This window comes from Myodes glareolus, chromosome 13 (genome assembly GCF_982192425.1).
Source record: "Myodes glareolus chromosome 13, mMyoGla1.1, whole genome shotgun sequence".
NCBI classification, from domain to species: domain Eukaryota; kingdom Metazoa; phylum Chordata; class Mammalia; order Rodentia; family Cricetidae; genus Myodes; species Myodes glareolus.
The window spans coordinates 23922924-23950127 of NC_142038.1; the positions used below are offsets into that span (position 1 = coordinate 23922924).

At 43.9% G+C, this 27204-nt stretch overlaps 1 protein-coding gene across 1 annotated transcript in view; it reads right to left on the minus strand.

The window, feature by feature from the left end:
• Window positions 1–2036: 2036 nt before the first annotated feature.
• The window catches only part of Onecut2 (one cut homeobox 2), a 59802-nt gene continuing 34634 nt past the window's right edge, over window positions 2037–27204 (minus strand). The window contains exon 2 of the mRNA XM_048419208.3: window positions 2037–14389. Coding sequence (XP_048275165.2) covers window positions 14103–14389 — 287 coding nt within the window. The 3' untranslated portion in view covers window positions 2037–14102. The remainder of the gene's footprint in view (window positions 14390–27204) is intronic.

Genomic DNA, 27204 nt, shown 5'->3' on the forward strand with positions numbered 1-27204 from the left:
CCTGGGGATAACGTGCTTGTAAACATAACTCAGGGAGAAAGGACTGAATCAGCACTGGGGAACTTTTTCAAAATAGGAGGGAGTATGTTTTCATGGTGCCCAACACCAGAAGGGTCGATTAAAGCGACTTAAAGGGGGTTGGCTAAAATAAAGTTTCCCTCCTCCAGTTTCCTGGCGATAATGGTTTTGTGAATGGCTGGGGTCTCTTGGTCTCTCTGGGTCTGGCTGAAGTTCTATGACAAACAGTTGGGTTTCCACTAAAGGGTTAGAGTCCTGGAATGGCCACCGAGGGCAGAGGACAGAGCCAGGACTGGAGCAGGGAGGTTCCTACTCCTCCACAGCCACGCCCCCACTCCACAGCCACGGCCCGTGACATCATGGATCGCTTCCATTTTCAAACTTTAAAAAGAGGTGGGGGCAAATTCTTTCTTTACCCCCCCCCCCCCCCGTCTTCCTTTCACGACAGCCACCTTTAAATACCACCATAAAGCAACCGAAAGACTCGACGGAAGGACTAAAGGCGCACAGGCCAGCATGTGAAATTAAATAGTGGTTTCTAAACCAAAAGGAAACACACCAGGAGCCAAGGCCGAATGTGAGAGTCGGATCTTGAGAACCAAACTGGATAAAAGAAAATACACTGGAACTTGTTTTCACTTTTCTTTGGTGGGAACTATAAGAACTCACTGAGCAAGAAAGAGTCTACAGATTTCTGCTAATAAAGCAGTCACCTGGTAGTTATTCAAACAGGAAGAATGGGCGGGGAGAGGGAAGACCTGGCTGGCTTTCTTTGAGAAAATGCAGCAGAGAACTCACTAGAATCTTGGTTGGCTCCCGAGTGCCCTGGTCCATGCAGTTCTTTGGCATCCCGGGTGTGCAAAGAGGACATTGAACTGTTTTGGGGACTGAAAGGGCAAAAGAGATGTGTTGATTGGAGACGGAGATTAAAAGCAACCTAACGAGATGGTGTGGTATCCCCTCAGCTCCAAACTTCCATTGCTAACTTCTCAAGCTTGAAGCTCCTTCTTGTTTCGGGAGATTCAATAAGCCAGGTGTTTTATAAACTTTCATTATGGGCTACTGGCTCACACTATTAGGGCTTGTGTGACAAAAAGTAACACAGGGCAAAAAAAGGTGGGGGTGGGGTGGGGCTGTATTTTCTATTTCAGGAAATGTTTTCTAATTATGAGACTATCTGCTAGCTAGGTATTCTGTGTATGCTTAAGTGTTCTCCTCAAATACCAGACTCCCTGACTTTAGCTGAAAAAGAACCTGCCCTAGATAGTAAATTGAGTCAGGCGAAATGCCAAATGTAGCCAAAGTAAGGGAAATGGGAGAGTAACCCATGTTCTACAACTTTTTTGAAAAGGACTTCCAAGTGGAAATAAACTAGGCATTGGTGAGCCGTATTTTGGGTAGGCTCAGTAGTTGTGATTCAAACGGCCTCCAAACATGGTCAATAGCATGGGCAACCTGCCTGGCTCCTCTGAGATACAGGAAGCCAAAGGATCTTTTTTTTTTTTTTTTCCTCACCTACAGACTTTCTGATCTAAGAACCATGAAGACACAATCACTTAGAAATGAAACACTAGAAATGAAATTCACTTAGAAATGAAACACTAGAAAGCCATACCTTTGATTCTTAAGGAATCGCCTCAAAAATGACCAATGTGATAGTTAAATGGGATGTAGAGCGTGACTGGGAAGCCAGCTGATAGCAAGAGCCTCCCCCCGGCTCGAGTGAGTAACTGACTCCCTTACTGGAGTCAAGAAGGGAGAAAGTCCTTCCGTGAAGGCCCAGGCTTGCTCTGGGTGGAGCTGGGGGTGAGTGAATTCTTAGTGGCTCACAGAAGATGCGAGTTCACCAGGTCCCCTTTCCTGCATGAACTGGGGTTGGTGTTTTGTTTGTTTTGTTCATGGACTCTTAGAGATATGATGGGGTCCTGAGCGACTGAGGTTGGAAAATTTGGACCCAGGTCTTTTCAAAGCTGATAGACATGAAGACCTCTTGCTAGTGTCCCAAATCTACCTTCGAAGCGGAGGCATAACCATTTATTTCCCAGGCCAGGACCACACACCTCCACAGGAGGAAAATCCAGGCCAAGCAGAGATAATTCCATATTTCTTGGGTTTCCAAGGAAAAGGACATTCATTGGCACAAAGATTGAGTAAAAACCCTTTAATAACAAAATAACATTCACAATGTAGCTACTTCAGTTGTCTGGAAAACTCAGCTTACACTTGATTCAATGTATCACTTTCCACAGTTTAAGAAAAAAAAGGAAATAAAACGGCATAACAAAATATACCTCAAATTTCATAAGACAAGTCTTCTTGGCAAATTCTAATGAGCCAGACCCCTGCGTTGCTTGTAAAGAAGGCCAGGCATGCTTGTGCCTCTCACACCCCTTTGTTGGCTTTGGATCAGAAATGCATTAGAACCTTGTAGATGTTACAGCATCTGCTAGCATCTGTATCATGAGGAACAGCTGGCAGGCCTGCGAGTGTGTAGAGAACTTACGGAAACCAATAGGGACTTGACTTATTGCAGAAGAATATGCAAAGCTTTCTGGGAGATTAAACACTATTACAATCAACAACTGGCTTACAAAAGTTGATTTTAAAGTTCTTGTATCCGTCCCCATCTTTGGCAGATTAATAAGAAAGAAACACAAACAAGCAAACCAAAAGATTACATTACAAAGCTTTCGTCATCACAACCTACTTATAAGGCCGTTCCTTTGCATCCTCGACGAATGACCATCTCCAACATACTCACTGACAGACACACATGCAACGCTCTGCTGTCTCTTGGCGATTTCCAGGACTCTGCACAGCAGGCTGCTGTGCCCCCACCGTCGTTTCCTCAGCTTCGTTCTCTTCTGCAGGACAACTGCAGAACTTGGCAGCTGATTTGGCTTTGTGGTGTAGGAAATAGGTAGGAAACTCAAGAGTGGATCTCAGAACCCAAATATAAGGATATGTTTGCCCAATCCACTGAGACGGGAAAAAATAAATATTTTTTGAGCTAGAGAGACCTCAAAGGCTGGGGAATTCAAACCAAGATGGTTTTCCTAAATTGATTCCCAAAATTCTTAATACTCCCCTCTAGAATATAGGCATAACTTTGTAAAAAGGAATCTAGAGTCATTTCTGACCCTAAGGAGGAAAAGTATGACAGGGCCACATGAGTGAACGTTTAGGGGATAATCATATGTCCAAATAACTGCTGGGGTTATCTGTGAGAGTGTGCCAAAAATCCAGCGATATCGATGCTACATGCATTTCAACTGGCAGCTGACAACAGATTAAGCTGGTCCCCATGGGAAAATCCAGGAAAGAGAGACCTAGATGAATTAGCATTCATGGCCCAATAGGTCTGAGGTCATGAACATAAAGCCAAAACTCCTTTTAGTGGAAATTAAAAACGCAGAGGTGAGTTGCTCTTTACTGCTAATTCTCAGCTCTCTCAGATGTCGCGATATATCTGGGTTATGAGGGTCCCAATTTGCGGGGTTCGAGTAAGCTAACTGCAGCTTGGATGACCTTTCTCGTTATAAAATTCAAACCTGATTCCATCTGACTCATTTCGAAATCCCAACAGATGTGAAGGTATTTCCAAGGTCATACATCTCCCAAGAAAACCAGTATTATCACTGTCTGAGGCCAAACTGTGTGCATTTTTCACAGTTTAATGTATACACAACTGTTCACGACTGCCAACAAATGATGGGCGCCCATGCATAAACAATGTCCATTGAACCAAAGGGGAGGATCTAGTACAAAATGAAAAAGGTTGCTATTAAGACCACAATGCATCACACTGCTAAATTTTTAGCCTCATGCATAAAATTATAGCACTGATTGGCAGTTGCTAATTATAATACTACACTGTTAACACAGAACAATTAGCACGAATGTAGAAAATAACTTTTTTTTTCAACAGAGCAAATGAACACAGATTGTTTCTTCAGCAAAATATGAAACTGTAAACTTTGGGCTCATTCTGCAACTTTCCCCAATCCAGAATAAATAAAATCCAAAGGGGGAGAAGAAAAATAAAAAGAACATACATTTCCTTTTTAAGCGCACATTTTCATCTATTACAAAATCACAACCTAAACTGTATAAAGCTTTTTTTTTCTTTTTTCTTTTTTTAAATCACAGTTACCAAAAGAAACAGTGAATAATTTATTACATACGCTATAATAACATTACTCTAAACACTATTATCTATGAGGTATATCTGAGAAAATTCAGTAAGGAATTGCGCGGTCTGCATTGCCAACATGCCCAGGTTCATATTAAAGCTTTGGAACCGTGAGGGACTAGAAAAGGGGGGGCGATGGGGAGGCGGAAGGAAGAGACGTAGAGAAAGAACCTTTGGTATCAGTACAAATCTTGTTCTTTGCAGGGTTGCATTGCAAAGCACCGCAGTACGATAAGCCCACCAATTTACTGTATGGAGGCCCAGTTGAAGCTGAGGTATTCACAGGAAGGATTAAAAAAAAACAAAAACAAAAAAAGCACAGAGAGGTCCAGACTGGCTAAATCGTTGCTTTGGTTCAAGCAAGGCACTCGTCCCATGGTTATGTCACACTTTGAAAGTGAAGCATGAGGCTGGGGGGGAGAGGGGGTGCTGAAGAGGGGTCTGCCAATTGAGATCTTTTCTGTGTTCAGGCTGCCATTGCTCTTTGTGGGTTCTCTCTCCTAGGGCTCAGTGGTAGGAAGACTGGGGAAGCTGCTACTGCTCACGGGGAACCACTCTACCGCTTAGGGTGTCTGAGAATGTTTGCTGAATTTGAATAGAAATTTGGTGATCCGCGGCTTGGAAAGGAGGCCTTGCAGGTTTGCCTTGAACATGGAAGCTGTGAAGTTTTAGTCCCATCTAGGGAGGAAAGGATTTTTACATACGCCAGGATGGAACTTGCAAACTTCAGAAAGAAGATAACTGTTTGGACATGGTGGTTCGCAACTGGAGTCCCATTGCTAGGGACACAGAGGCGGGAAGATTAAGAGGGAGTTCAAAGCCGTCTGCATCTATCCATCAGTTTAAGGCTAGCTTGAACCACATGAGACCCTGTCTTTAAAGAAGAAAGAGAGGAAAAGGAGAGAGAGAAAGGCTATGTTTCCTTGTTTATAAGTCTTGTAAAGTCTTCTATCAGCTGTACCCTGTTGGTGTATGGAGCTGATGAGTTAATTGATCTGCCCTTCTTAGCTTTATCTAAATAGTCTCTTTAAAAGCTCAGTGATCACTATTGTGTGAGATGTAAAATCACAGTATTCAATAAAGAGCTCTGTAGACTAGAGATAGGAGCTTGTGTGTACCTAAATCCCATGTGGCCAAAAGCTAAAAAAGATTCATTGGCTAATGTTCCAATCACTTTGGTGAATGGTCTTAATAATGACTTAGTAATTTTATAGAATTGGAAACTTAAAGAATGAAGTTTTGACCAGGGAAAACAGGAGAGAAGTAACTATGTCACCATAATTAAACTGGTATACTCATTCTTCTGCTATTGGGATATTTTTCATTTGCAAGGAATACATCTAAGCATCAAGCAATGGAGGGCTTACATTTATCGTGTAAATTGAATTAATTTAGAAGTTAAAAGGGAACACTCTTAGGTAAAAAGAAAACAAACAAATAAAAAAGCTGACAGGTAAAATATCCTACCAAAACTGGTAGCCAAGGTTCCTCGCTTGATAAATATTGACTTTAGAATAGCCATAGTAAATAAACTCAATGGTTCAAGATTGAGCCTTCTCCTTCCACTGATTTAAGCTTATTTATTCAAAACTTTGTAATCGGTGTGTTCAAAAGTCTTCTTACTGTTTGGGTCAATATGCTTCCCAGGCAGAACCCCTCAGTGGGCCCTACAAGTTCAAGGCTGGCCACGCTACTAAGGAACAAATCATACATGACTCTGATGTAGGTACCTGAAGAGTATTCTTAAAAGATGAAAGTATTGATCCCTAAGCTACAGTTTCTGCTCATTGATAAAGAATAACTACTTCCCTACTTGACAACGTGTGACCAATGTCAGGCAGAACCCACAGAGCACCACAGCATAGGCAGGACACAGGACCTGGAGCTAGGAAGCATGGGTTGGGTTTTGCTCTGGGGTCACTGGACACAGATTAACTAATTCAACCTGGCCATAGGGCATATGGGGTGGGGGTGACTGACTGTGTCCTAAGGTCCCTTCCAGCTCTCCTATCCAATGCTTATTTTTGTAGCTGGCAATAGCCTGGCACGTTTTCCAGTGATAGCTCCAGAAAACAGAGGCCGGCAGGCCACCTCCAAGCAGTCTTTGTCACCAAATTGGAACTGGGACTCTAGAGAACCCAGGGACAGCAGCATCCCAGCTTGCATCCTGAACACGCGGGAGGGGCAGCAGGCAACCGTAAGAGACACAGAAAAGATCCCTTCTCGGGTTAGCAGCCACCTTCACAAACATCAGTGTTTCTTTGGGGTGTCTGAGCTGTGGCTGTCCGTACCATATCAGCAAGAGGAGTTCAAATCATAGAAGAGCACAAACGGAATGCAGACCGCACAGAGAAAGGAATCTTTGGTATCTTTGGTGTCATCAACACAATTAAAATTACAAATGGAGAAAGTCAGTGAGGTAGCCTTCTTTGGTTCTCACTACAAATAGAAAGTTTTTCCGGTTTTTTTTTTTCCTTTTTTTCTGCTTTTTTTCCCTTTTTCGTTTTGTTGCTTTACACGCACACTGGGTTCTTTCTTGGAAGCAGCTAGTGTAAGGGTTCTCTCGTTTTGGTTTATTGTTGTTTTTTTTTTTAATTTATTTTTCCAGTTTCCATATAGAAGCCCCAAAATCCGGGCCGGTGATGTTGGATCTCAGCTCGAGGGTTCTGAAGAAGGTTCAGGCTGAGCAGTCACTGCGTGTCCACAAATCTGCTCTGTTGTTCTGACAGCAAACTGCAGTGCTCTTTGTTGTTTTAAATAACAAACACAAACTGTACAGCGCACCTGTCGCAGATGCCGAATAAGTTAAATAAATAAGTTACAATAGAAAGGCTCTGAGGGCCCCAGTAATTAAGAGGTGAAGTTCGCCTGGTACCTGGTGGCACTGTGAACTTAAATTAAATAATTTAAAAACCATTAAACCATTCTAGAAGTTAATCCGAGGGGGGGAAACACTCCCCCGCCCCGATTTTTTTTTTTCAGTTTCACTGTAACCTAGGCTTCTCCCCTGTCTGTAACAGAAGTTCACTGTTATAAGAAGCAGGGTCCAGTGGAGGAGAACGGCGGCTAGGGTTCTGCATCTCAGATGCAGCATTGCTTGCTCTGCATTTTCATAAATAAGAACAAGGAGTCAAATCAAACTAAGGAAAGAGAATTAAATAATTACCCCAAAATGCTACGTGCTAGCATACAAGACACTAACTTAAATAACTTAATTATATTAACTAACAGCTTCTCGGGTCACAATTGAAAGAGACACATTAAAATATATCTGAGGGGTGGGGATGGGTTGTCTTCATGGTTTTTTTTTTCTTTTGATGGACAAAACGGGTGATTTCTTCCTATATTCTAAGTTAACACAAAGCAGCAACGTATAACATTTAAAGCTTTATCACATTAAAGACCACTTTGATGTGACAGACATGAGGGCAAAAAAACACCTTTCCCCCACTAGCTAATGCAACCTCCACAAGACCACCCCACCCTTGTTTCCCCCCTGGAAACTAGAGCCCACTTTTTCCCACTGATGTGCACTTTCCTCTGCATCCCCCAGGCCCACCCGCCCCCTTTTCTGTTCTTTTTCAGGTCTTTGGATTTAGCTTTAGTTATGAGAGATTCAGAATAAAGCTATTCTTTCAACCAAAGTCATCAAACATCTAACACAGACAATTAAATAATATCCAATGTTCCATCAATAAGTTGTTGGTCTTGGCTGGACCCAGATGAAAGTAATTTCAAGTATAAAGATGATGACGATGTGGGATACTTTTGCTTATGTTTCTGTACTTTGGTTTTCAGCTTTACAAGAAATAACAAAGACAAGGTACATTGTCAAAGTATCACATACATGTTGCATGATGATTTGTAATTTATTTATTGTAACAGATTACAATATATATATATATGTATTAAGCATGTCTGTACACACTTGCATGTACACAGTCTAGACACCTCTAGCAATGTATGTGGATATAAAGTCAACTATGAGGATCTATGTTGAAATATGTATCTAGATCTGTATACATCCAAGCCCACAGACTGTATACGCGCCAAGCAAACTTATCTACCAAGGTCTGTGCCATATAAAATGCCTGTTGCCAAAAACTGAGCTAAATGGAGGATTCCCATGGAATGACCAAACCTATGGTGATTTTTTTTCCTTACATACAATTTTCTCTACTCAAAAGCATGAACTGGTTAATGTCAATCAACCTAACTCAAAGCGCACAGAGGTGAAGTCTAGGCTCGACCTTTCACTTCCCTGCAACTGGTAGCCACTTGGGTAACTGAGGTTGATGGGCCCTTAAGGTGGACTCACAGCATAACACATGGGCCTTGATGAAGAGTTCTGCATCTACGTATATGAGATCCTAAGTTATTTTAAGAATTATTATTATATTTTGTTTCACAAGTACTTGGGACTTTCTAAAACGAACCAGTCAACCTCCCACCCTTATCCCCTGCCTTGCAAAGGAACATGTGTAGATAGAAAATAGGAATTAGGGCATCTATAGTTCAAGCAACCACCAGAAATACTGCTCTTCTTAAGTGGGGATTCCTTTTGACTTATTTTACAGCTGGCCCCTCTGGTTAGCTGACTGCACAGCACTGTTAAGCTATGAAACCTTGCAGGTAATCATCAGAAAGGCTTGAGCCCTTCTGCTTCCCACTCGCTTGGTTAGACCAGCAGGTTTGAATCAGCATCAACAGGACAGTAAAAATCAGCTGCGACTGGGCAGGAAGCTAGAAGAGGTATTGACAAAGCAGTGTCTGGGCCATGTGGTCAACATTAACCACAACTTTTATCTACTTTCTCCATTTTCCAATAGACGATTATTCTTTAACAATCTTGGAATTTAGTCTGCTTGTAGGTTTTGAAAAATTCCAATTAGACAAGATCCTGAGGACCCATTTCCTCAAAAAGTGTATTTCCATGATAGTATCTAGCTAACAGACACATCCCTAGACATTTTTTTTCCATAATGGGAATACTTCCACTCTGTACCTACCAAATGGTGACAACTTGCTTAAAAATCTATTTAATTTTAATTTACTGGCACTAAGTCACGGATGCCCAACATAGACAGTGTTTGATTATTTAAAATTGAATTATTAATATTTGGCTTTGAAACTAACTGCTTGCCTTAGGAAAGTGTGTGTGTGTGTGTGTGTGTGTGTGTGTGTCTAGTAGGCTTAACTTCCTAGTTTTTGGTTTGCTTTAGCTCGAAGTGACAATGAGATTGGATTTCCAAAGCTGAAGCTGCCAAGAGCCTTTAGAGAAACCAGAGCTGTGCACACAGTCATCCTGCTGGGCTCAGAGCTGTGCACACAATCTTCCTGCTGGGCTCAGAGCTGTGCACACAGTCTTCCTGCTGGGCTCAGAGCTGTGCACACAGTCTTCCTGCTGGGCTCAGGCTAGTCTGTGGCACAAACTAAATGCTCTATAACATTGTGGGGAAATTTTTAAAATAATGAAATTGAATTTTTATCATTGTTGTTATTGTCCTTTAAAAAAGAAATAGATTGACTATCCTTTAAAAGAATTCTGGTAATGAAGGAATTGAATCTCCATCACTAAAATCACACTGAAAACAATAGAAAATACAAGTTTAGTTACACAAAGGCTTAAAGAAAGACTTGTTTCACCCAGAAGCATCGAGTTTTTGGGTTTCTGTCACCCCAAGAATGTGAAATTGGGTTGTGAACTATTACTGCATAGTGTCCAGCTGTTGCTGATGGCTGAGGCAGCCTGGAACTTTCCTTGGATTGAAGATTTTGACTCTAGACTTTATCCAATGGTTATTTTATCTGAAACTATTAATTTAAAATACAAATGTAAAAGCTTTGGGAAAAAACACTGGATTAAATTCTATAACCTTTCAGTATAGCACTTTTTTTCTTCCAGCTAGCCAGCTAGCAAGATTATACTTTGTAGGGCTTAAAATTTTGACACATATGTATACAGACACATATACATATATGTTTGTGTGTGTATGTATAAGTAACTTCTTAAAGCAAGCATTCTCTTTGATATTATCTGAGATACGTGAGACATTTTTCTTGCTTTTTTTCTTCATGCCACCATCTTCCAAGGATGTAGAGACCCAAAAGCTGTTACTTAGTGTGTCAATCACCAACCAAAACAAGGTGCTTGGTTCCTGAGCCTACATCCCATCAGAACTACCGTTCCCAGTGGCCACACATCACAGGGGCCCATTGAGTGTTTGCCCAAGCTAAAATTCACCTGAACAAGCTGAAATGGGAGCAACCTCTGGAAGAAATATGCATTTCTCTTGGTCATTTGACCAAGGGTCCATGGAATATAAGCAAGAGATAAAGGGAAACAAGGGAAGAGTGAAAGAAACATTCCCCAGGCAGGACAGACTATAAAAATCACACGGAGTTCTAGAAATGATGCCCATACACAGGATAGGCCACACTGGGCACGTAAAGAGGTGGCATAGCAGATAGTGTGGCTCTCCAGGGATATGAATCTGGGGCTCTCTTCACAATCTGCCATATGTCTTTTCTCCAGGGTTGAGCTATGCCCCCCCACCTCCCGCCAACAACCCTGTTCCACCCCAGTGGGAGCTATGGTTACACTCAAGCTTGTCAATACAAATTGGTAATTACTACCCTGAGGACACCTGATCAACCTATTGCAATAGGCGCTGGACTTCCCCATGAGAAGTCCCTGGTGGCTCTGCTCACTTTGAAGAATCTAGACTACACTGATGGATGGGGCATCTACTGGAAGGTGGATTTCTGGGTGTTCTACCCCACAGTGGGTGGGAATGGACCACTAAGCATTCCCCGAACTGCCAGCCACAGTAGCTCTGAGCTAACCTGGTGGAGAAACCTTGCTGAGCATGATTGAGGCATAGAATCGAGATGAGTAGATGCAAATAAAACTCATTTATATCATGAATCCATTCATCAACGGGTTACATGAAGTAATACTTAGATGTGACTTTCAACTTTCCCCATAAATTGGCATAGAAATGCGGATACTGCCAGACAACCACAGTGGCAAAATTAACTCTGGAATGGTATGAGAAATGAGAACAGTTGTGAACCGAGTACTCAGAAAATGGAACACATGACAAAAAGATGGCATGATGACAGCAAAACTGCGGGTTGTCACCACTGCAGGTGGTCTATATATGTACTCATACATTTAATATATATATATTTATATCTTTCTTTAGAAATGCAACTTTACAGCTGATTTTTTTTTAAAAAGCTAATAGAAAAGTAGAAACTGGCGATTCTTTTTACATGTTTCCCCACCCCCAAATGAAGCCCTGTTAATATGTGGCAATCACATGAAGATGAGGTTGTAAATTTCTCTATAAATTCTTTGGTTCTGTGGCTCTGGAGAGGACGTATCACTAAGACTCCTACCCCTGACCCTTGCTCCCCCTCCCCTCCCCTAATGATGAGACGCTGAACATAGAAGCAACCAAGTCTAAGAGTTAAGCAACAAACATTCAAGTGGTAATAGTGTACCCCAGACTCTGTTGAAGAGAAAGGGGAACAGTGTTCAGTATCCCAACATCTCAAATTTGGGGGCCATGGAACCTTTCGGGGGGGATTCCATGCTGAGTAAAAAGCCATAAGACAAAACTAAAGGGAAGCAATGAAATCAAACAAATGACCCTTTCCTTTCGTTGCTTAAAGAAACAAAATCAATTACCTTTGTACAGATCAATGACGCTATTAGTATTTTAGCCAGGCAAAAGAAGGTAACGAACTGAGACAAAAGGTGTGAGAATCCTCGTCTTTGGTATTGTAGCTGTTGAGGTTTCTGTTGTTCTGTTCCATGTTCTTTTGAAAAAACTGCATAGGCACAAATTAAAGACAATCTTCAGCTTTAAGATTACCGAGTGAGTTGTCAAATGAAGCAGCGGCCACCAAGGCTCTTCTGTGTTTTGATTCTTGTCTCAACCCTTTCTTTCAAATCTGCTTCCAAAAACAGAAAAAAATTAAAAGGAAAAAATGTCCCAAGAGGTCTGTTTGAACACAGTGTGTCTTCGGTGTTTTTTCCATTTTTTGTTTTTATTTTAGCGTGCTTTTCTTGTTGGTGGTGATTTCCGGTGATTGATGGGATCATTTACTCAGTTAATGGGACAGTTCGGTTTGTTGCAGAAGTAGGTGCAGAAAAAAGATTCTTTGGTTTCAATTAAGTAATTCATACAAAAGTCAGTCTTAAGTGTCTGTAAAGAATCATTGCAGCGTTTGGCTTGTTTGGAACACCTCACGGTGCCCACCTGGGGCCATTCACTGGTAAATATGCACATAGTGACCTTTGTAATCTCCCAGAGTTCTGTGGGCCCTCTTCCACTCGCTATGAGATAGTGACAACCAGAGCTGGCATGGTGAAGCCAACGCCTGGATGCAGGGCGAATGTCATTGACATAGCTGGTTTGCTCAGCCAGAGGGTGAGCCCAAGACAAGAGCCGAATGCCACTCGGAGTTACAGAGGTGTTCTGATCTCTAAAAGTAATCACAGTATTTGTAGGCTAGAAAATGGCAGGTAATAAATGTCTTTGGTTTGCAGTATTCTGCTTCTTTGGTGTGCTGTGTTCTTTCCAGATTCGGTCAGCTGTTTTACAAGGATGAGCCAACAATGGGAGAGAGTTAGGAAGAGACAACAGGATGTGGCTTATGAAACTGTTTCTTTCTAGAAAACAATAGAAGCATCCCCACTCACGGGATGGGATAGCGAACAACGTAAACCAGCAAGAATGAGAACCAACCGCATGATAGTCTTAATGCACAGAGGAGGAACCCGGTGACTAGTAAATCAAGGGCATGGTAATGATCTAAAAAAATCTAGATCTTTTTAAACGATGCATTTGCTCCTGTACTGTAACAGTTAACTTGGCCTCCTGAGTGTGCATCTGCCTTACGGAGAAATAGAATTTGTAACAAACTGGAAAGTGTGCTTGAAGCCATATTTCCAAGGATTCCCTAATGACTTCACAACAGCAAGGCAGATCTAAACTGCCTTGTCAAACCGGATGCATTGAAACCAGAACCTTCCTTATTTCTGTTTTATCTTCGTTGTGCTTGATACTTTGAGCTCAAGTGAACTGACTTTTATTTTTTTTCCCCCGACGGATCCAAAAGACCACATGAGATTTCCAGGAGGTAAGGAAAAGGAACATTGTAAACTGAAATCAACCTAAAGCTTTCTAAACTATCCAGTGAAAAGATGCCTGAGTTGGAAAAAAACAGGTCCTTGAATTTTTATTGATTTTCATATTTAAAACTTGTGCTCAGTAATTACCATTCTGATTTTTTTTCGTAATGTTATGGCTGAGAATTTTTAGTATATTGTGATATAAAGACGCTAAGCACTTGGGAAGCAAATGAGGTCTTTCTTGTTGTTAAATTCTTTTCATCACGTAGTGTCTTGGAATCCTACGCTGTGTCTGTTCTCAGGTCAAACTCCCACTATTACTCGTGGGCCACGGACACAAGAGATTGATGGGGGCCCGAATGGGACTGTTGACGCTTACAGCCACGCGGAGCTCGGCTGACACCCTGCTGTAGTGAACTCGCTCCAAGAAGGCCCCATTTGGATCTCTGGGATGCCTAGCATGCTCAGAGGATACTGTCTGGTTCAGAGAGATTCGTTTTCAGCGCGCACTTGGACTCTGTGGCCATTTAAAACAAAACCGAACACAATGAACACCTGGCCTATGATTACAGCTAGAAGAGAAGTTTCAAGAGAATTGTGCTTTCAAGTCACCAGTGAAGGGCCCCAGCTAAGAATCTGATGTCTGTGATTTTTTTTTTTTTGGTATTTTGGGTTTTTTTTTTTTTTTTTTTTGGTATCTGTTGTCCTCATTTGGAGGTGACTTGTGCCCAGGTGAGAGTCCTTGGATCATGCTTTGGTACAAGTGCTGGAGGTGGAGGAAGAGCCCCCCGTGCTTAGGTCATCTTGCCATTTCTCCAGGCTGCGACGCCGGGCGTTCATGAAGAAGTTACTGACCGTGGTCAGCTCCAGCCCCAGTTGCTGGGAGATGGTGATCTGCATCTCCTTCGAAGGACGCTTGTTCTCCTTGAAGATGGCGAAGAGCGTTCGGCGCTGGAGGTCCGTGAACACCAGGCGGGATTTCTTCTGGGAGTTGTTCCTGTCTTTGTTAGGTTCTTGCTCCTTGCGTTTGCACGCTTGAGGGAGAGAAAAGAAAAGGGAACGGGGTCAGTGGTAGTGTGAGAACCCAAGGGGGAGGTGATGCATTGACAACATCGTATAGGGAATGGAAACGGTTAAGTTTTACTGTGTGGATTGCTCAGCTGTCAATAGCAAACCTACCCAGTTCATCTTGGGGAGTGGGAGAAAAGAGAGCTGAGGTTGCCTCATAGTCTGGTTTGGATCTGACTCAATTTTCTTTTATTCCCATTCCTCTGTACAGGTTTAACATTCTCTCTCTCTCTCCTTCCTTCCCTCCCCCCCTCTCCCTTCCCTGCCTCTCTCCCTCTCCATTTCCCTCTCCCCCTTCTTTCTCCCCACCCCGTCCCCAGAACCAGTTGTGAAGAAGGTGGGGCAGCCCTGCATCAGGGGGAGAGTCAGTTAGCTAGGGGGTGCCCTTTGCACGTTCACCCTCTATAACTGTTCTCAGTAAAGCCGAAATCACTTCTGAAGTTAACGTCCCCCCCCCAAAAAAAACCCCACACAAGCAAGGCTTCAATTCACACAACTCCAAAAATTGTGAACAGGATGAAACACAAGGTGACAGACGAAAGCATCCTGACCCAAATCCTGTTCATCCAGACATTTAAATAGCAAAACCAAACAAACAAAAATCACGGGAAAGTCAGTTCAGCCAGCTCTATTTTGGCCACTTTAAAGTGCAGCCAGAACAGAAAAACATGTGTGTGTTTGTGTGAGTGGAGGGGTAGGAAATAAGCCAAAGATGCAACGACAGCCTTTAGGGTCCTAAATATGTCTATTGCCATATGCTTTGATGCAGTAGACATGAGAAGCTACAAGTGAATGATGGATGTGACCAGGACATTATTTTAGCCATCAGGGCCTCCCCCTTAGTCTGCAACTTCTTAGCAGGCCAGGACCAATGGTGTCTGATATTCCTAACTGACTCTTTGGAGCAGGCATATAGGTTCTACTTGGCACAGTGGTGAAAAATGGCATCTTGACTCAGGGAATTAAGTTCTTCCCTCTGAAACTTCCAGAACCAGGCCTCCATTGCCTGCACTGTTCTCAACATTATGATCATCCAAGTTCCTGAAGAGCATCTCACTAAGCTCTCAGCACTCAGTGACTTTTCTAGCCTGAAGTTCCAAGTCCTCCCATGAGGGCATCTCCCCAAGTCAACATGGTAAGGTCTGTTACAGCGACACCCCACTCCTGATGCCGATTTGTCCTAGGCAGTGTTCTACTGCTGTGATGAAATGCCATGACCAAAAGCATCTTGGGAAGGAAAGGGCTTTATTCCACTAAGAGTTCCATATAACAGTTCATCATCAAAAGCCATGAGGACAGGAAGTCAAGCAGGTGGGAACCTGGAAACGGGAGATGGTGCAGAGGCCATGGAGGGGTACTGCTTACTGGCTTACCCCTCATGGCTTGCTCACCCTTGTCTTATAGCACCCAGAACCCCAACCTAGAGATGGTACCATCTACAATGGACTGAGCTCTCCCCCATTAATTAGTAATAAAAAAACATGCTGTACAGAGGACTCTTACGGAGGCATTTTCTCAACTGAGATTCCTTCCTTTCAGATAATTCCAGCTCGTAGCAAGTTGATATAAAAACACACCGCCTTCAGAAAAGTGATTATAAGGTCTAAATAATGCAATTCATTCAAGCCACCATGTTGAGACATGAAAACACAGGTTAACCTGACTTGAAAGAGTCTCAAGCTTCCTGGGGTTGTTGCATAGCCTCAACAGTGTTACATGGGGAAGGGCAGGAAAGACAAGGTTGGGCAGCCTCCTCTACAGTGAAATTCCACTGGGTACCTGACTCCCAGGATGGGAATCACAGCTGCTCAGTGGTGAGCAGATACCTTTCTGCGCATCTCAAGGTACGGATGAGCAAATGTGCCTAGACCTTAGTCCAGGCATTCCTGTTTGCGGAACATTCTCGAAGAGTTTGGGATCTGCTGTTATGTAGATGTTTACATACCCTTACTAAATTCATATGCTGAGATCCTAGTCAAGGGCAACATTAGGAGGGTGGGGCTTGGAGAAGATAGCTAGTTCATGAGGCCAGAGGCTTTGTGACTAGTGGTCTTATAGGAATGCTAGTGGATGCCTTTCAAACGTGTGAGCGTGCCCGGCAATACCATCATCTGTGAACCAGACAGCAGTCCCTTGATTTCTTTTTCCTTTCCAGTCTCCTGAGAAAATGAACCCCAGTTGTTATAATACAGCTCATAATATTTTACTATAGCAGCTGGAATGGACTAGAAGAGGATTTAACCCAAGGACAATACTCATGGGGAAAATACTCTGGAAATGGAAGCTTCTCTTACCAAGCTCACGGATGCTATCTAGGTGCCATACAGAAACAAAGAGGACTCACACCTGAAGTAAACAAGATGCGTACCTTCTAAGGGCTGCAGGAGCAGAGGGACCTCTGATGGGAAAACTGTTGGGGCCTGTCAGTTTGGGTAAATAATTTCTTCCTGGTTTGTCCTTCTCTCATTAAGAAGAATAAAAAATAGGAGGAAGAGGAGAGAGAGAGAGAGAGAGAGAGAGAGAGAGAGAGAGAGAGAAGGAAGAAAGGAAGAAATGAAGAAGAAACAAAGAAAATGAACCATATTATCTTTCAAAAATAAATATATCCACACAAGTACATTTTTCTTGGAGGTTTTAGGGTTTTTCTCACGAAGGGAGGCTCCCTGGCAATGTGGTTTCAGGCAGCAGCTACTGAGACTGCCCTCCATGCCACCCTTGGATGGCTTCCCCATGCACACTCCCTTGCTCAGTCCCACCCCTGCCCACCCCACCCCACCATGTTCTCACGGCTTGTTGGATTATGTGGGTTCCTGTCTGGCTGTCATAAGCGCACGTTAGACTCTCGTGTCATATTTCGGGGCATCTATCAAAGTGATCCTGAACGTTACGGCGTGCAGGAGGCATCTGAAGAGCACTTTACAAACAGATGTGGACGCAGCCAGGGTTGGGGGTGGGTTGAGATTCCGCATTCTTCATTAGCTCCTAGGTGATGCTGTCCCCAGTGGTCCACATGCCTCAGTCTGAATTACTTGCTTTCTAAAATTTTCCGGAGCGCCTGCTGCATGGAAGCTATGTAGCTAGAGGTACCTGTATTCAAGTCTCGACTCCCACTTCTAAGACTTGGGACCTCAGAGTGCTTAACTTTTCAGGGCCTGTATTCCTGAGCCAAATAAGGAGAGCGCACAGTGCCAGTCTCCGCTCATTGGATTACTCCAGCAATCATCAGGCAGGATGATTGTCATCTTAAAAGGAAATAAGAGGACACCTGGATAAAGAGAGGATGGTCCCGAGGCCAGGCTTCCTCTCTCCCTCCCAGAGAACAGCTCCTTTTGCAAGGGGAGGGGGCTCCGTGCAGGGCAGTGTTTAGTCCTCTCCAGAGACCCTATGGAGGGCCGCGCTATTACACTCCCTACAGCTTCGTCTGAGATGTGGGAAACAGTGATTCTGGCCACTCATGACCACTTCAGGTCCTTACAGCCCTGTCCCAGCCTCCTGGGGTGGAACCTTCATCTGGAGGATTCATAATAAATAGTGATGCCCAATTATCACCTGATAACATCTGAGCAAATAACTTCTATAAACATTGGCTGGGGTCCTCTGTCAACTCGCCCGCCTCTGGATTAGTCCTGTAGCCCTCAGTTTTTATCCCGATATTGATCACCCTTCAGAGAAGCCTCTACTGGTGTTTTCAGCAGGGCGATTACACTGTGTGGGAGAAGTCCACATTGGTTTGTCAGATTGTATTTGGTGAGATACAGACAGATGAGATAGATATTAGATTTATATACTTAGAAAAATATCAAATGCTTAAAATGTTCAGCACTGCCAAGAAATAACGGATCGATACTTTCTTTCTATGCTCTTCCAATGGCTTTCTGAAGTCCCCAGAATACAGACCGGCAGAGGCCATGTTCCAGTGAATGTACACCAAGTCAAGCAGGCCCAAGTAATGAAGTGGCCGGACTGAATTTGTTCAGATTATCAACAGCTGGAAGTTGGCAACTCATGAGTTCCACTCACAAAGTCAGCTGGTCAGTGACTGGTCCAGGTGTGGAGAACAGGTATTTGTGGTGTGCTCAGGCATAAATGGGACATCTATATTGCGGCCTTCCCACCCCAGGGTTAGGAAATAGCAGGAGAGGGAGTAGAAACATTCTAAGAGTCAGGACTTGGGGAAGACTGGGGCAAAACAGTGTTTCTGGACACAAGAAGACCATTGTCCTCCTGAGCTCATGGAAGCTGTAGGTGTCCACATGAGCTCAAGCCAGTCATCACGGCAGCATGGCTGGGAGAAGGGCTCTCAAGCCCCATCCCAAGCTGAGGCGCTATTGATGTTTGGCAGTTGATGGCTGCCAAGAAAAAAAAAAGACAATGAAATGATCCCTAATGATATTCTGCTATACTCATAGATTGGTGACTAGTCCAGTTGTCATAAGAGAGACGTCATCCAGCAACTGATGGGAGCAGATGCAGAGACCCAGAGCCAAATGTTAGACAGAGTTCAGGGAATCCTGCGGAAGAAGGGGAGGAAGGACTGTGGGACCTACAGGAATCTATGAGAAAACCCACAGAACCAACTAACCTGGTTTATCGGAGCTCACAGAGACTGAACCGACAGCCAGAGAGCCTACATGGGACTAACCTAGGCCATCTGCATATATGTGACAGTTGTGAGCTTGGTCTTCTTGTGGGACTGCCTAACAGTGGGAGCAGGGGCTGTCTCTGACACTTGTGCCGGCTCCTGGGACCCTTTTCCTCATACCGGGTTGCCTTGTCCAGCCTTCAACTTGATATGCCGTGTTTGGTTGATATCTATGGGAGGCCTGCACATCTCTGAACAGAAATGGAGGAGGAATGGATGGGGGTGCAGAGGGGAGGTGACAGGGAGGACTGGGAGGTGAGGAAAGAGGGGAAGCAGTGGTCTGGTTCTAAAAGTAAATAGGGCTGGAGAGATGGCTCAGAGGTTAAGAGCACTGGCTGCTCTTCCAGACATCTTGAGTTTAATTCCCAACAACCACATGGTGGCTCACAACCATCTATAATGAGATATGATACCCTCTTCTGACCTGTAGGGATAGATGTAGGCATAATACTGTATACATAATAAATAAATAAATCTTTAAAAATTAAATAAATAAATAAAAATTTTAAAAAGAGATCGTTTTCTTTAGTGGTGTGGTAAGTTGACCATACTTCAGTGGATGGCCCCTCACTCATGTACGTATGGTTGGTTGGACTCAGAGAGCCATGGAAAATGAGGTCATGCAGTCAGGAGAGAGATGTGAACGAGGGCATCTGGAAGTGGGGAGACAGAAGTATATGGTGGAAAAACATCGTGTGGACACATCAAATTCTCAAAGAATAAACTAAAATAGTATATTATAATAAGCAAATAAAAGGCAAAGTCAGTCGCTCAGAAACGGAATGGAATAGTTTTACCTTGGAAAGTCTAAAAAAAGCCAACAGATGGAATGACAGGTAGCGTGAGGCTGTGAACCTCAGTATTTTGTTGTTGTTGTTGTTGTTGTTACTCTTTTTTTTAATTGATTTTTATTGAGCTCCACATTTTTCTCTGCTCCCCTCTCTTCCTCTCCCTTCCCCTTCAACCCTCTCCTATGGTTCCCACGCTCACAGTTTAATCAAGAGATCTTGTCTTTTTCTACTGCCCATGTAGATAAGATCCATGTATGTCTCTCTCAGGGTCCTCATTGTTGTCTAGAACCTCAGTATTCTTAAAACAAGCCGCAGTGCCAGCTATCCCCAGAGACACAAATAGCCTGTAAATGGTTCGGGTATTGTTAAGATAGTAAACTCTACAGTCAATATGTACCCATTTCTGAGTGGCTAGGAAAGTGCCAAGTGACTCCCTACAACTGAGGAATGTGCCAGAGACCCCAAATAATGGCAGATGTTCACAGGCAGTGTTGATGGAGTCTTGCTACAGCCTAATGCTGGCCAGGCCCGCCCAGTTTCCAGCTGCCTGAGGGGAATTTCGCACTGGAAGATGGGTCAATGGCATCCTGGATCCTTTTCTCTTCCTCCCTTCTTTAGGAAAAAAAAGCAGAGAGAACATAGCTGAGTCAATGAATGAGCTCCATGCTGGTGAGGCTGGTGTGAATCCAGGCAGCTTCCAGCCATCGGTGACTGTCCCCACCCTCTTTATGTGGAGCATAAGGACATTCGAAAGCTCTTTTCCAGCTCACAGACGGGGATAATATTCTGCTTATCTACCACAAGGTGACTGCCCCTGCCACCATGCCTGTTTCCTCTTCCCAGAAGAAATTCTGTTGATTCAGCTTGGTAAAGTTTGGACAGTCAAGAATCCACGGATCTGTCCATAACCTGTGACTAGCAAGCAGCTACCTACCTACAGATGCAGGTGCACTGATAGAGTGGGGTGTTAACCATTTGTTTCTAATGGAGGCTTTGGTCCAGGCGCAAGCCAACTCTCACATCTCAACAGGTCCATTTGCCTCTTACCTGGTCACCACTTGATTTGCCGCCTTTGGTGTATCAAGGAGATTAATAAGATAAGACACTGAATAGCCTGGGATGTGATACTTCCCATAGCTGATCCTTCTTAACCAAGAGGGAGAGATCAGTTCTCTCCTGGCTGCTTCTCTTTCCACATGGCCCCATCTCAACTCCCTAGATGGCCAAGTCTTATTTGCTTTGGGAGGGAGCTTCTTCTAGAATCATGTGGTCTCAGTTGTCCTCTGATACTCAGGTCTTTAGCTGTGCCCACTGGTCACCCTGGGCAATGTGCAGGAATTGTGGCTGGAGACCTTAGTCGGGATTTATCAAGCCAGAGACAATTTGCATCTGTGGAAGACATCAGGAGTATGTGGTGTGGTGTGTGCACATGTGTGTGTGTGTGTGTGTGTGTGTGTGTGTGTGTGTGTGTGTGTGTTTGCATGTAAGGCACTGTCTGACTGGCTCTGGAGGCAGGTACAGGTGGGTAAGGTCATTCGGGTGGCACACTTCTCCTAGACTCATGATTTATCCCATAGGTTCAGTGCCTTTAGTTTCTCAAAGCCTCTGAACACGTATTTGCTTAGCTCAATACAAGATACATGTAGTCTTGACTGGCCCAGAGAATGTTGTTTCATCGAGGCTCTACTTGAACTTGTGGCAACTCTCCTGCCTCTAACACCTGAGTGCTGGGATTCTAGGCATGAGCTACCGTACCTGGTCACCTGAACATCTTTTTACCTCCTGTAGCCTGGTCTTTGCCATAGTCATAGACCTTTGGGGTCCTTGTCTGGTCAGAGGCTGTCACATTCATAATGGAAATGAGGAATACAGAAAAAAATAAGGACTAACAGAATCAAAGTTAGTACCAAGATGCCCCATTGAACTTTCTTTCCACATGTTTTAGAGGAAGGTAAGGCAGAGGTACGGATTCCCATTTACAGTTCATAAAAGTTCAGTGCCCCCTCTTTGCTGAGGATGACAGTCAGCAGACTCAGAACCTCCCTTTTTAACCCCCTAATAATGCCCTCCTTGAAGTAAAAGTGACTTAAAGCATGCCTTTCAGGAGCAGAAACGCGCCCCATTGCCTGGGTTTTGCACCATGCATTCTGATCCCCATCAGTATGTGGCCCTTTCTTATATTGGGCTGAGACCCTCTTTAAGCCTGGAACTCTGAAACAGAATTATCCATATGAAATAACAATAGAACCCCCATGTAGTGGCCTCATTAAACAGGAGGAGATGGGTTTTCATCCTTCCTATACTAGCAGCTTTAGGGGATGCGTGTGGAAAGAATTATACTGTCATAGTGGAGGCTCATGAATTATTTGGTGGAGAGAGAGGCCTGAGCAAGTCCTTGGTCCCAAACAGCAGTAGGATAAATATGGTCCAGGGGGATCCCAGTGTCTGAGGATGAAGGTTTGTCCCCTCATCTCTGACCTTCTATGCTTCTTCTAGACTCATTTCTGCTTCCCTTCAGTTCTCACTTGCTTTTCTGGGACTGTCTTGTCCACCCTTGTCCTCTAAGAACCCAAGTGTCCTTTCTGTCCCTGCAACCACACTCCCTCTTCCCTCCTCACCCCCCAGCTCTTGTGTCACCTCCAAGTATGACATTGCTTCCTGTGTCTATCTGGTAACTCCCAGAGTCTTCACAAATGACTTTTTCTTTTAACCCTCTCCCCTCTGAAACCATGAGTGTTTGCACCAAAAAGAGGCACTGTATGCTACAGTTTGGATATAGTTTAAGTGTTTGGAAGATTTCTGCCATGCATAAAGAGGCAGGATCTAGTAGGAGGATCTGGAGTTATTAACTCGTGCCGTCAAAGTAACGAATGTCATTCTTGTACAATGCCCATTGGCCTCATGTCTCCCTTTAGCTTCCTGCCCCACTATCTGATCTCCATTTTAGCTCTCACTTTTCATAAAGCCTTCTGCCCTATGACTTTCTGCTATACAGTCCTCATCAAAGCCACAATGACACCAGTGCCATATCACTCCAGTAATGAGTTAAATGCACCCCTCTTCTTTGTCAGGTGCCCAGTCAAAGGTATTTCATCATAGCAAAGAAAACAGAGGTCATTTCAGATAGCTGAGATAAGGCAAGAGAGTCCTGGCTCTGTCAGCAAAACACAGAGTCAGCCAGAGACTCTCAGGGCTGGGTGAGGGGAGCTAGTCTGAGGGCTGGTGATGAAGGGCCCAGCTTCAGCAAAAGCAGGCTGGAAGAAAGTTTGTCTCGGCTCTGGGAATGCTACCAACAGGCCAATGCTAACTGTAGGAGAAGATGAGCTGACCCAACTCCAGCCATACTAGATCACCCCCCGCTGACCCCGCAGCTGACTGCAGATGGTTGAGGCAGCACAGCTGAGATCAGCCAAGTGCAGCCTGGATCAGCAAAACAGCCAGGCCAAGCCACAGACTCCCGGGCAGAAATAAATGCTGAGATCTGCCACCTGCTTTGTGGTTATGTTATGCAACCTGATTGTGGTGAGAGCCGGTAGACACCAAAGCCAAGAACAACCTTTGCCTCTCTGCTTGTGGACTGAGTCAGAGGCAGGGTTGGAGCCTCACCTCAGAGCCAAGCCACTTCCAGGTCTCCATTGGCCATGAAGCAGCTGCATTCCCTTTGGCCTGAGTGTCCTCACTTACTGGGAACTCTAATGCCCACCACTCCAGGACATCAAGAAGCTCGCTGTGGGCTGAGGACAGAACCAGCTCAGTAACATGCCTGCTCTGCAGACACGAGGACCCGAGTTTGGATTCCCAGAACCCAAGTAAAAAGCCAAGCAAATTGGTGGTGTCTCTCACCCTGCCGCTAGGAGGTCAGAGACAGGAGGATCCCTGTGCATCACTGGCTAGCCAGCATAGCTAAATCAGCATCTGGTCTCCACACATGTGTACACACATGTTCCCACATGCGCATGTGTATACACACAGACACACACACACATACACACAAGCTTGCTTCTAGGCCCCGTGAGCACTTGTACACATGTGACAGGCACTCAAGGCAGAGACATACACATACATTTAAAAAATTAATTCACGATTTCAAGTGATTTTCATACCTTGCTCAACAGTATGTGAACTTGCCATAGGGCTAATGGCAATTAAAAATTTATGATTTTGTTCTCCCTTATTTTCTCATTTAGTTCCCAGTATCGTGCAAAAGATAAGACCATGGTGGACTTTTTTTTTCTTTTGCCTGTGTCAGAGGGCCTAAAAGGCTCCTGACCACAGTTGTTTCTAACATCACTAATTTATGTTCAAATACATTCTATCTGCGATGGGTCTTGTTAGCACCTAAGAAATAATGCAGCCACGCTCTATTCACCTTGCGTTCAGTAAATATTCCCCTGAAAAGTTCATGATGCTCTTACCAGGATGGAGATGGGGGCAGAGGTGGGGAAAGGAAACCATCACAGGTGTGGATCTGTCAGCACCTGCAAGTCTACAGGTCTGAAGTTTGCAGAAAAATCCTTTGTCTTTTCAGCTGAAGAGCCTGAAGCTAGCTAGGGACTGTCCAAAGAGGGGAGAGAGTGACCTTCAGCAAGGAGGCCCATCCCAAGAGAGATCCAGGGAGACAGGGTTGGGAAACAGCAAGGGCAAAAGGTTCACGCTGCTCCTTTTGCACAGTCTATGGGCTTCTGAGAAAGAAAGAAAGGAAATTAACTCCCTTCACTTCTGGGCTTGTAAGAGGTGACCCTCCAGTACTGACAGAAGAGGGAGCTAACCCTGTCTCTGGAACTAATTTGCACAGTCAAGAGTCTACAGGGAAAATAAAGGGATCCCTCACATTCAAACAAGGAAGCCAGCAGGACTCACAGACTGGTACAGATTTAGTGTTCGGTTGCTCATTGATGCTGGTAAATCTCAGCCCTGTAGGCTGCTTGGGCCAGCAGAGGGACAGGAGCTAGCACACTGCTAAAAGGGCATGGGGAGTGGAGGCGGATGCACAGGAGACTTGGTCTCAGGCTCCAAATGTCGTGTTGGCTACCGAGGGCCAGTTGAATGACCTAGGTGAAGCAAGGGCTTACTGTGGACATGGGGTGGTTTGAAAATCATTTTCCTATTATTTTGTACTCACTGAACTTAGGAAACTATAAGTAGTTTGCAAGTTCTCCCTGCCTTTCTGAATTCCTGGCTTATCAATAAGGTGTGCTATGGTCCAGATGACCAGAGACGCAGTACTGTGAACTTGGTTCTTGTAAGCTAAACCCTTAACTACCTCAGTTCTCCCTTGGTTAGAGTCAAATGGGAAGCATACTGGCTTTTTCTCAAAAGAGAAGGCTGCTTTCCTTAGAAACTGTCTCTAAAGACCACTTCCTAAATATAACCCTAGCAGCACAGACACTGAGAGAAATAATTAACAAATGGGACCACCTGAAACTGAAAAGCTTCTGTAAAGCAAAGGACACGGTCAACAAGACAAAACGGCAGCCGACAAAATAGGAAAAGATCTTCACCAACCCCACATCAGACAAAGGTCTGATCTCCAAAATATACAAAGAACTCAAGAAACTGGTCATTAAAAGAACAAATAATCCAATAAAAAAATGGAGTACAGACCTAAACAGAGAACTCTCAACAGAGGAATCTAAAATGGCTGAAAGACACTTAAGGAAATGTTCAACATCCTTAGTCATCAGAGAAATGCAAATCAAAACAACTCTGAGATTCCATCTTACACCTGTAAGAATGGCCAAGATCAAAAACACTGATGACAACTTATGCTGGAGAGTCTGTGGGCTAAAGGAAACACTCCTCTATTGCTGGTGAGAGTGCAAGCTGGTACAGTCCCTTTGGATATTACTATGATGATTTCTCAGAAAGTTAGGAAACAACCTTCCTCAAGACCCAGCAATACCATTTTTGGGTATATATCCAAAGGATGCTCAATTGTGCCACAAGGACATGTGCTCAACTATGTTCATAGGAGCATTATGTGTCATAGCCAGAACCTGGAAACAACCTAAATGCTCCTGACTGAAGAATGGATAAGGAAAATGTGGTACATTTGCACAATGGAGTACTATACAACAGAAAAAAACAATGACATCTTGAAATTTTCAGACAAATGGATGGGGCTAGAAAAAACCATATTGAGTGAGGTAACCCAGATCCAGAAAGACAAATAAATATTATATGTACTCACTCATAAGTGATTTTTAAACATAAAACAAAGAAACTCAGCCTACAAATCAAAATTCCAGAGAACTCAGACAACAATGAGGACCCTAAGAGAGACTTATACGAATCTAATCTACATAGGAAGTAGAAAAAGACAAGATCTCCTGAGTAAATTGGGAGCATGGGGACCATGGGAGAGAGTTGAAGGGGGAGGGGAGAAGTAGAACTCAATAAAAACAAATTTTTTTTAAAAAAGAAACTGTCTCTACAGACCTGATACTGATCTACTGAAGTGGCAGAGCCAGCCATATCTACAAGACACATCTACCTGGGGAGGCCAAGGGAAGAAATGGTGTGCATCAGAAAAAGGACATAGGGCATTCATCATTGTTGTCCCCTCTTCTCACATGCTTCTACTTGTGGGTCGAGGTCAAACCTTGGCAAGAAGAACCTCAAGCATTTGTCAGCTCATCCCGGACACCTGAGGGATTCAGTGTGCTAGCCTCAGAGCTACAGTTCAGCCTATCAGAGCAAATACAGGTGGGGGAAAAGAGGTGCTAGTAAGGAAGAGAGAGAAAAGAGAGGGGAAAAGAAGGAATATAGGAGCTATAGAGGGTCTGAGGAGATGGCTCAGTCAGGGAGATTGTGACCACTCAGTCCATCCGCTGTTTGCCTTGCAACCATGAGAGCAGGAGCCTGATCCCCAGAACCCACGTAAAAATAAGCAAGGTGTAGCCGTCAGAGAAATGCAAATCAAAACGACTCCGAGATTCCATCGTACACCTGTCAGAATGGCCAAAATCACTAATGACAGCTTATACTGGAGAGGATGTGGGGAAAGAGGAATGAGTACTCTTCCACTGCTTCTGGGAGCACAACCTTGTACAGTTGCTTTGGAAATCAGTATGACAATTTCTCAGAAAATTAGGAAACAATCTACCTCAAGACCCAGCAATATCACTTTCGGGTATATTCCCGAAGGATGCTCAATCATACCACAAGGACATGTGCTCAACTATGTTCATAGCTGCATTATTCATAATAGCCAGAACTGGAAACAACTTAGATGTCTCTCAACTGAAGAATGGATAAAGAAGATGTGGTACAATTACACAATGGAGTATTACTTAGCAGTAAAAAAATAATAATGACATCTTGAAATTTGCATGCAAATGGGTAGATC